Raw genomic sequence first — 11,343 nt, forward strand, 5'->3', positions numbered from 1 at the left:
CAAGAATAAGGAAGTAGAATGGCTAAAAAATAGTTGAGAGGAAAAGAGACAGAAGGAGCACAAGTTTAATAGGAGGGACAGTTAGATGGCGCAGTGGATAGAGCACCAGCTCTGAAGTCAGGAGGACCTGAGTTCAAATTTTGCCTCAGACACTTAATACTTCCTAGCTGTGTGACCTTGGGTAAGTCACTTAACCCCAATTGCCTCAACAAAAAACAACAACAACAAAAAAAAACAAGTTTAATAGGAACACACATTTATGGTACGACAAGCAAAAAGACTAATATGATCTTAACCTGAATTAATAGAAGCAAAGAAGCCTGAATAAGGGAGTTAATAATGCCATAATACTATGCCCAAATCCCAGAATTGGGATGGCCCCCAGAAGCCATTGAGTCCAGCCTTTTCTTGAACAAGCGTGGTCTCTACAGAAACCTTGACAGTTAGTTGTTCAACCTTTTCTTGAAGAGGATGAACTCACTTTTTTGAAGTACTGTGTTCCGTTCTGAGCACCACACTTTTAAGGAGGACATTCATATGCTAGATCAGTTCCATCAAAAGGTAATCACAATGGTCAGTACAAATGGTAACAAGTAGTGTTTTAAGGTTTGCCAAACTCTCTGCAAATATTATCTCATTTTATCTTCACAACAATTCTGGCGGATTGGTATTATCATTACCCCCATTTTGCAAATGAGAAAACTGAGGTAAAAAGTAATTAAAGGTTTGCTAAGTATTAAGTGTCTGAAGTTGGATTTGAACTCTGGTCTTCTTGACTTCAAGCCAAGCTCTTCATCTCCTGTACCACCTAGCTGCCTAACATGATGTATGAGGGTGTCTTGAAAGAACTAGGAATATTGATCCTAAAAAAATACTTTGAATTAAAAAATACAAAAAAAAAAAAAATACTTTGGAGGAGCCAGAGAATGGGAAATGATTGCTATCTTTAAGTATTAGAAGAAATATTAACTGGAAGGGTTAAACTTCTTCTGATTGGCCCTGGAGAGCAGGTCAATGTTAGAAAGTCTGTTTTCAGATGAAAATTAAAAACTTCTTAACCATTAGCTCTATCCCAAAGTAGAATGAGCATCTGGGAAAGATAATAAGGCCTGTCATCAGCAGAGTCCTTCAGGAAGCCATGAAGTACATGATCACTGAAGTGATCCATCCAAATGATGAAGCTGAGAGAATTTCTACTCAGACCAAATTGAAATCAAAGTTATTTCCAACTCTTGAATTCATTTGATTCTGTGAAATTACTGTTCTCTTCCTTAGGCAAGTGAGATAATATATATACAATGCTTTGCAAATCTTTAAAGCATTATATAAATGCTAGCTATTGTTATTATCATTTGACCTCCAGACCCATTTAAAATATAGTCAATTTAGGGTGAATCTGCCACTTTTCCCTCATTAGATGATCACTTTCCTCAGCCCATATTTTCTTCTTGTTTATTTTCCTTCCTTCTATTTTCTTGTCCTGAAATTAGGAGGTGAATATGGAAATGTAATGGTGAACATTCCTCCAAATCTTTCAGGGTTCTTTAGGTGACTTGAAACATGGACCCTTCCTCTTATAAAAATACTTAGGGTCATCAATCTGATTCTCTCTCTTCCCAGAAATACCAGGGTTGGCCAGTGGGACAAGCTGAAGAACTGCAATAAGACATTTCAGTTATCAGATATCAAAAACCCTAGTGAAAAATGTTGTCATTCACTAGCTCCATCTGTTCTCACTTCCCTAACCAACTCCAGATCCCGCTATGCACATATGAAGCCTCATATCCTCCTTTGGCCCCCACATCATTCTCTCTATATCTTTTGTATCCTTGTCTCCCAGATTCAGAGCTTCTATTGAAGCCAATGGTGGATGATTAACCATTCTGAATGATTTCTGCCTCTGTGGGAGACTTCTTTTTACACATAATTTGAGACTTTATTCTACCTCCAATTTTTCCCTCTGAGGTCGGCTATAATGACCCTTATAACAGGTGCTATCAGAGAAGCTGTTTCCTTTTTCCTTTGTATATAGCTTGTTTCTGCCAAGAGAGCATTTAGCTAATGTGGTGGTACATGGGCAAATTTCCTTAGAAATTTTCTTTTTTCTTTTCATTAGATCCAGTTTAATTTAATTCAATATATATTAAATGACTACTAATATATAAAGTCACTATGCTAAGTACGTGAAATATAAAGTTACTAATAAAAATGTCTTTACCCTCTTGAAAAAAAGGTTTTAAAAATACATTTATCATTTATTTATTTTGATATATATTTTTTAAATTTTGAGCTCCAAATCTCTCCTTTCCACCCATCCCTCCCATATTCATTGAGAAAGCAAGAAATATGGTATTAATTGTACATGTGAAATCATGCAAAACACAATACTATATTTTAGCCATGTTGGAAAAAAAGAAAATTTTAAAAGTGAAAAAAAGATATGTTTCAGTCTGCATTAATTCTCTCTCTGGAGGTAAATAATATTTTTCATTTTAAAGTCCTTCAGAATTGTCTTGGATCATAGGTAAATCATTCACAATTGATCATCATACAATATTATTATTGTTCTTTTTTGTACAGTGTGCAAAATTGTATAATGTCCTGCGCACTTCACTTTGCAACAATTCATATAAATCTTCCGAGGTTTTTCTGGACCATCCTGCTCACCATTTCTTATAGTATTCATATAGCAGTATCCCATCACAATGAGATTTTGATCAGCCATTTCCCAATTGATAGGTATTCCCTCAATTTCTAATTCTTTGTCACCATGAAAAGAGTTATACATAATCGTGCGTGTGTGTGTGTGTGTGTGTGTCCTTTGCCTTTTTCTTTGGAATATAAACCTGTTTTATAACCCTCTGGATATAATTTCAAATTATTTTCCAGAATGTTAGGAGCAGTTCATAATTCTATCAACAATGCATTAGTGTCTCAATTTTTTCATATCCCCTCTGACATTTTTCCTTTTCCTTTTCCTTTTCTATCTTGTTAACCAATCTGATAGGTATGAAGTGAGTATCTTAAAGTTGCTTTAATTTTTATTTCTCTAATCAATAATGATGTGGAACTTTTTTTTCACATGATAATAAATATTTTGATTTCTTCGTGTGAAAACTATTCATATCTTTTGATTATGTATCAATTGAGGAATGACTTACATTTTTATAAATTTGTTTCTGTTCCCCATATATTTGAGAAAGGAACCCTTTATCAGAGAAATTTGTAAAAAAATTTCCCCCAACTTTCTGCTTTTCTTCTAAACTTGACTATATTGGTTTTGTTTTATAAAACCCTTGTAATTTAACATAATCAAAATTATCCATTTTTTTCCCTAACTTCTCTTGTTTGGTCATAAATTCTTCCCTTATCCATAGATCTGACAAGTAACATTTTCCATGCTCCTCTAATTTGCTTATTACATCACCCTTTTTTGTATAAATCATGTACCTATTTTGACCCTATCTTGATATCCAATGTGAGATCATTGGAAGTGACCCTACTCTCAAAGAATTTATGTTCACTTGGGAGAGAGGAGAAAGTTATAGCATGTACACAAATATATATGAATATATATTAATCTTAATCTAAATTAAGTTTAGTAGGAAGAGGGTACTCAGTGTAGGGCTTGGAGTTGGGAAAGGTTTTTGAGGTCAGGAAAAGCCTGACCTAGGATCTGGCACCTAAAGTATACTTTGAAGGATTATAGGAGCTAAAAGTGAAGAGACAATTCTTTTCATACATTGTAAACCTCCTTTGTAAAGACAGAAGTAGGAGATAGACACTTTTCTTAATATATAATCCCTTTGCTTCAAGAATGATTCCCACATTCTTTTCAAGTGTTATTATTGAAGTTTGTTTCATATCTGGGGTTGCCAGGTGTATTTTGCATTATCTTGTGCTGAGGTCAAGATTCATGCTTTTGGTGGAATGGAATTGGGGTATGATGTGGGTTGTGTATTTTAATTCTTTAAAAAATAAGATTTTTTGGGAGGGAGAAGTATACATTAGTGTTTTTCTTATTTTTCTTTTGTATAGTGACTGCTCCAAGCTCCCCTCTGAGCCCTCCCACATCACCTGCATTCTCCCCTCCGGAGCCTCCGAGCAACAAGAATGGCGAGTGCACCATTTGCTTTGACAGTGAAGTAGACATGGTCATCTACACCTGTGGCCACATGTGCCTCTGCCACACCTGCGGTCTTAAACTGAGGAAGCAGCCCAATGCCTGCTGCCCCATCTGCCGGCGCACCATCAAGGACGTCATTAAGATCTACCGGCCTTAGCCCCTCCATCACACCCCAAGCCCACCGCTGCTCAGGTGGGCAAAGGGGCTTTGCTAAACAAAACAGAACCATGCCTTGCCACCCACTGCCAGTGACTGGTCCTATGCCAAGAGGTTTACCCATCTCTTCTGAAGCATTTTTAATGGTAGGAAAAGTCAGGGATCTGCCCTAGCTAAGGGACTTGGCAGAGGGTCTGAGGGAAGAAGGGTAGCTGCTTTTGGTGATCTAGTGCTTCTCCTAAAGATACCGTCCTATAGATGATCACAGGCACTGTCACATGTAATCACTGTAGCATATGTACTTGCTTTCTCTAAGGCCCAGCCTTGCCCAGCTGGGAAAATGGCAGACTTTGTGCAATGCTTCTTGGAGATAGTTTGGTTGAGTGTGTGTGATACAGGAAAGAGAAGTTGGGGGACAATGAAAGGAGAAAAAAAAAGGAGAGAATGAGAGAGTGAGAGGGAGGGTGTATGAGTGTGAGAGAGAAGGAGGAAGAGTATATAAGAGAGAGAGAATGAATGTGTATGAATTCTAAGCTACTGGAGGTGGGAGCTCCTTGTTCCACTGAGCCGTCCCTGCTGTCCTCCAAGCTCTCTCCAGAAGCCCTCAATCAGGAGCTTCTCAAAGAACATCCAAGGAATTGAGGACCAGCTACAATCAAGGGCTTGTGTCCTTTTCCATGTTTTCTCCTTCCTCAGAAGCTATTGGATGAGTGACTGTTGAACATTTTCAGTTTTTACCCAACCAGAAATATTACTTGGATAATAATATTTGAGAAGGAAACTTAGATCATCAATGCACTGTTTACAACCCCAGATATGAACAGTTGTGTCTGGGTGCTTAGTTTTTTAAAAAAGCAACTTGTTGGATTTTGATTTTTGGTTTGTTTTCTCTTTTTATCTCCATCTTTTGAGAGTGATTTCACCAGTCCCAGGGTGCAGCAGAGCTAGAGCTCTGACCTCTCCCAGAAGATGTATTACCCTCACAGCTGCTCTGCAGAATAGAATATTATGCACCGTGCACCTTCCCCCATTCCCCCAGTCTCCAAATACTTTTAAGAATATTATCTTCTTAATCTTTATAATTAGGAGGCCCTCCATAAAGCAGAAACTGAAATAGAGAGGCAGGGGCCTGCTCAGAGGTCATTTGATAGCTTAGCTAAAACCCCTTAGATACTTCAGTTCACTACTTCAGCCACTTGCCCCAGGGTTGACAATCTGGGGTACATAAGGTGATGTTCAGTAGTAAAGCCCAGGGTCCATTCTCCAACCTCGGATAAATTTAGAAGAGGAAGAGTTTGTTTTTATTGGTTTCCCATTAACTTCCCTCCTGGGCCTCCATGCTACCTAGCCCCTCTATCCTAGTCATGCTGTCAGTTAACTGTCAACTAATCTCTAGTGGATTGTCAGCTTTTAAGGTGTTAACTGATAATTATGGCATCAGCTGACAATCTTGAAGTGGGACCCTCTTCGTTGCATTTTTTTAAGGAGGATTGTTTAAGATTAGCTGACCTTCCTTGAGGAACAGGGTCTAACTTTACCACATTTCTTTTCCTGATCATCCTGTTACTGCTACCAGAGAGATCCTGAAGTGACATTGGGCATATCATGGGTCCTTGTTCAAGATGCTCTTCTTGAGTCATCCACCCGATTACCCAGGGGAGCAAATCAATAAAAATGTACCGACTGGCCTCTGCCATAGTCCATGCTGCTTTTCCTTTTAAAGGAAGTCATTTCCCAAGAGTCGCAGAGATTAGGGAATTAAGGATTATTGCATGAGAGCCAGCAAGATCTATTTGGGAGCTCTCTTTGGAGAACTGGCAAGAGTGCTAACCTGGGATTCAGAAGATGCCCCCTTCCTGCTCTGCCTCCAGATTCCAGGCTCATTTCTGCTTTTAACTCATTGTGGAGGGTTTAGTCAAGGCATGTCATTGCGCCTAGGTTTTCTCATCTGTCAAATGGGGATAATAATGCCTTTCCCACCTGCCTTGCAAAGGCTATCATGATGATCAACTTAGATATAGGATATGAAAGATAATAAAGATAAATAGATGTGTAAGAGATGCTTCTTTTGACACTAAATCTCAGTCAACTCAATTTTTCCAGAAGGAAGACAAGTAGAAATGGAAGAGGAAGTTGTCAATTAGTTTTGGTTCCTTAGGTTCTTGTATCCTAGGTAGGGTGTAAGGAAGAGAGCAGATCTTCAATTAAAACCTTATTTGGTAGAATTTCTGTATGTTCTTCCTTTTTCCTAACTCATTCAGAGACCAGGCAGTGATTGATCCCCAGTGGCAGCAGGAGAGCTCGGCCAAGGGCTGTCGAGCTGAGAGGCTGTGAATGAAAAACAATTCTGTCAAGTTGAGTTAAAATGAGGTGTAAAAAGAAATGGCCAAGAGATCTACCAAGTTCTCACTCAGCCTTTTTATTGATGTTTTCGAAGAGCTACCTCCCCAGTCTTCCTGAGACTAGAAGACAAGGCAGACCGTGCCTTCCACCCTTTCTGTTAGAAGCAATGTCAGAATTATGTTCGCTGAGAGACAGGCTGGCAGAGTGGCTACACATCTGACCTTGGTATCAGGAAGACCTAAATCGACCTAAAATTGACTATACGAACTTGGGCAAATTAACCTGTCGGTGCCCCCAGCCAAATGGACCTTGTGACTCTTCAAAGAAAGAGTAAATTATGCCCACCGTAGCTTCTATATTGTGTATGTGTCTTTGTACACTGAGTCTCTGAAAAATAGTAAACCAATACGTAGTATATATGGTCATTCAGTTGGATTCACCAGAACAGCCCATTTCCCAGGAGTGTCAGATAATAGAGAACTTGACTGTATATTTCAAGGGGACTTTGATTTAAAAAGAGAAAATAGTTGACTGTTATCCCATTGTTTTTCTGCTTATATTCTTCATGCAAGCATTTGTCAGTGCTTATTGCCATCCCTTTGCCTCAGTTTCCACAGCTGTACTATGAGGGAGTTAGATTAAGAGCCTGTGGTGACTCTGACTCCTGGCATAGGAACTTTGAGACCCTCAGATGTGTGAAAAACATAGTTGTGTGCAATACATTTCATTAAGGTGTGCACCCATTGAATTTTATTGTTTTTAAGGCAAACATTTATTGCCTAATCATAAAGGACATTATTTTTAGTTATCAAACCAAAGATACTAAAAAAATGTAATGAAATTAAAATTATTTTTCTAAAAATAACAGCTAAACCTCACTTAGAAATACAAAATTTTAAAGAGAGAAAAATACCAATTTTTTCTTAGATTTTAGAATTTGCCCGAGCACAGTCAGCATATCCTATGTATGAGAGCCCACAGTCAGGAAGACTGATGGTGAACATCTTTTTCCCCTCTGGTTCCCCATCCTACCAACTCTTATTTCGGCCCTAGTTACAGCATTAGCGCCACTTTGATCCTTAAGTGCAGAGATTTGGAAACTATTAAAGGGTGGCCTGGGCAGCTGAGAGCATCACAGGCACTGCTCCCGATGACCTGCTATGTGAGGAGAAAATGAGACAATGGCCTGTTTTAACCTGCCTAGTCACTGCCATAAATAGCCTCAGCATCTGAAGAGGAACTGGGGGCTGGGGGGCTGGGGTTTGCTTGCGGTTTCTTTTTAAACCAGGCATTGTTCAGGGCCTGAAGAACTTCCTTTTTTTTTTTCTTTAATAAATTAACCACTAAAGTTCCCTCAGTCGCTGCGCTTGATGGCCAGTGGATATTCTCCCTCAATGGTGCTGCCTGGTATTTCTCTTGCTTCTTTGTAATACACAGAATAGCCCTCTTTGCCCAGGGTGAGCAGGATGTGGTATACTGCTGTTCATGGACTCTGCTTTAAAAGGGAAGGAAAAATTTTTATTCATGACATTTTTTTAAACCTGGAATGGAAGAGCAAAAGGTTTTGGCATTGAGGAAGAACATGGGCCCAAAGGCTTATTATAGAATTTTATGCAATGAAGAACAGCAGCATAGGAGAATGAAAAGAACGGAACCCAGAGTTCAAAGGCTGAGTTTTAATTCCATCTCTGCCCTTCATGCCCTGTAGAGCTGGACTACTTTGTTGTCTTCTCCGCCTCAGTTTCCCCAGCTGTATTATGAGGGAGGTAGATTTAAGGTCTAGTGGTTCTGTGGTTATAACTCTTGTCCTTCCAGATGTGTCAAAGAGCCTACATTAAGCTATTGAAGGATAGGAATTGGGCTGTGCCTTAATCTTGCTAATGTGTTTCCTTCATGCATCAGTGAGCTATGTCCAATTTTGGTATGATTAAGGGAAAGAAGAGAATTTGGAGTTCAGAAGACCAGAGGGCTGGGCTTGAATTTCAAATCTGCCTCTTGCTTGACCTTGGGCAAGTAGCTTAATAATTAATAATGAGTGATATTTACATAACACTAATTTGCAAAGCACTTTACATATGTTATCTGATCTGAGCCTTGCCACAGCCCAGTGAGTTAGAGACTGGAGATATTATGTTCATTCTACAAAAAGATCAAACTAAGATTCAAAAGCTCCATGACTTACCAGCAATGTCAGAGGTAACATTCAAGCCCATATCTGTCAGTACTGTTCAGTACCATAACCACTTTGCCACACTGCCTCTCATCCCCTGTAGATACCAGTTTCCTTAAGGGTGAAAACTAGAGGGTCTCCAGAGTCCGTCCCAGTTCTCAATTCTCTGTTCCTAAAGTAGCTGGAAACAGCATCAAATAAATGCACTTAAGTCAATACCAGGAGGCCCTTTGTTTGGGGTTTTGTGGCTAGTGTAGATTGGGCCTGGTGGTTGAATCTAGAATTTCTAACAGAAGGTTTGCCCCTAGAATTACTTTGAGAATTCCTCTTTTAAGGTCTTTTGAATGTATTCCAATCCTGAGAAAGCCAAACTCAGCTCTCACCAATATAATCTGCCAGCTACGGCTCCACTCTTTTCCCTTCCTGCTGAGTAGTGCACAGAGTCGGGACTGATATTGTATGCATGGGTTACCAATGGTCTTGTATATCCCAAGCACCAAACAGTTGATGGATCTTGTTCCACAAGGTCGGAATCAGTTCTGTCTCTAAGATTGGGCAAACCAGGAGAAACAATGGGGCTTTGCGAAAGACTAAATGAAGGACTAGAGAGATAAAACTAGGAAGAGATTTTGCAAGGGCTTAGACAACTTGCTTTGTACTTTGCTGAACATTTCTAGAGAAATTCTGGTTCTCATATCCCAGTATTGTTGGAAAAAACTGAGCTTGACTTAATGCCATTCGTTGAATTTGGCTGCTTGAAAGAGAGACAATGGAGGTAGATGGACATGACTTTCTGGTGATTTGGGATCCAGACTTAGAACCTGCACCTCCAGTCTCTCATCATTACCAGTTCCATTCCTAATCTCTAACAGTCTTAAAAAGTAGAGAGTGCCTCAAAGGCAGCCTGGAGGCCAGTGCTAGGACAAGAAAAGACTGATGGGTCCACAAGAATCTGACCTCTTTGGAATAGCTGTTCTCCCTCACTCCAGGGCCCCTGAGAAAATGATTTCTCCCACACTGTAGATCAGAAGGTCAGAAAAAAAGGAAACAAGCCTTCCCAGAGATCCAATGCAGGCAGCCAGCTCAGCCTTCCCAGAATGATCAGGTTCTGACTGGACTGTGGTAGCTGTGCCTTTGAAAAGGGGTGGGTCTCGAATCATTTGGTACAAATGATTCCCTGAAGGGTATTTTTTTCCTTTTTGCTGCTTTGTGGTCCTTCCCAATGGAATTATTTGGCAGTGCTTTTACATCCATGGCTATTCCAGGTCTGCTGTCCTCCAGAACAACTGTCCTTTATGGCCATAGCCCCCAACTTGCAACTCAACTAGTTTCCTCTAATCCTTAAAATAGGTTTAATTTCTACTCTCCTACTTCTTTCTCCTTGACTCATTCTTAGTCATTTATTCCTTATGGGATAGCCATATATAGAGAGATATAAATATATATATATATATATATATGTACATATGCACATATATAAGCTACATATGTGTGTATATATAATCTATATATGTGAATAAGCCTCAGAATCAGTGAGTAAATAGAGAACAGTCAAGAATGAAGGCCGGTTCTCTAACTAATATTAGCTTGTTTAATCCTGGGCAAGTCACTTATGCCTTTTAATATCCCAACGAAATCTGACTAATTTGAAGAGCAGTTATAGATCTGCAACGGTACAGGTTGTTTCATCTGAAGTTCCCAATACCACTAAAAATACAAATTTGGTCCAAAAAACTAAAACCTACCCAGTTATACCAAGGGCAGGGCAGAAGACTAGCCCATATCTAATTACAGCCCTTGGGATAGATAGCTGAAAATCCTTGTCCCCAGCAGGGACTCCCAGGCTTAACCATTCAGGATAACATTTAAGTCTAGATAATAGCTTGGAGGGCAAGTCTGGAGTGGACCTCACTCTGCCTTATGACATCTTGGTGCAGGTTTCTACAAGGCGGGGGGAGCCTCAGGTTCAGGAAAAGTAAGTCTCCTGAGGATGAGTGGTTAAAAAAAAAATTGTCTTTCTCCTTTGATGTCTCTTAAAATTCCTTGATGAAATGCTTGTACAGAAATCTGTTTGTGCCTTATGGGAGTGTCTGTGTACTTTTTATCCTTTTTAAGCAACTTTAAAAAAAAGGGGGGGGGGAGAATAACAAACATGGTAGTTTTCTAGGTTTTTCTGTGATCACTGAAATTACTTTGCTTTTTTGATATTTGAGTGACAGATTATCTGTTTCCTTAGATTCTCCCTCTACCTTTGTACAGAGAGCTCCGTGGATTTGTCTCCTCTTTCCCTTGACAGTTCACTTAGGTGTTGGGAGGGACATGTACTCGCTCTACCTGTCGGGCCTTTCTAGTTTTGTGCTCTGTGTGTTGTGTGTGTAAGAATTTTGTCCATTTTCTCTGTTTTACATTAATATAATTTTACCTGTTTATGAAACAAATAAAACTTTTGCTTGTTAAAAAAAAGTTGTCTCACATTTTGTTTTATAAACCATGCACTTAGCCATAGGGCAAAGGGCCTCACTGAATATTCACTGATGTTTTCCATTTT

General features: G+C 39.4%; 1 protein-coding gene across 1 annotated transcript in view; it reads left to right on the plus strand.

The window, feature by feature from the left end:
- The window catches only part of NEURL1B (neuralized E3 ubiquitin protein ligase 1B), a 73,666-nt gene extending 62,726 nt beyond the window's left edge, over nt 1-10,940 (plus strand). Inside the window, exon 5 of the mRNA XM_031953673.1 lies at nt 4,039-10,940. Within this exon, the coding sequence (XP_031809533.1) occupies nt 4,039-4,283 (245 nt within the window). The 3' untranslated portion in view covers nt 4,284-10,940. The remainder of the gene's footprint in view (nt 1-4,038) is intronic.
- Nucleotides 10,941-11,343: the final 403 nt, after the last annotated feature.

Source organism: Sarcophilus harrisii, chromosome 2, assembly GCF_902635505.1.
Source record: "Sarcophilus harrisii chromosome 2, mSarHar1.11, whole genome shotgun sequence".
NCBI classification, from domain to species: domain Eukaryota; kingdom Metazoa; phylum Chordata; class Mammalia; order Dasyuromorphia; family Dasyuridae; genus Sarcophilus; species Sarcophilus harrisii.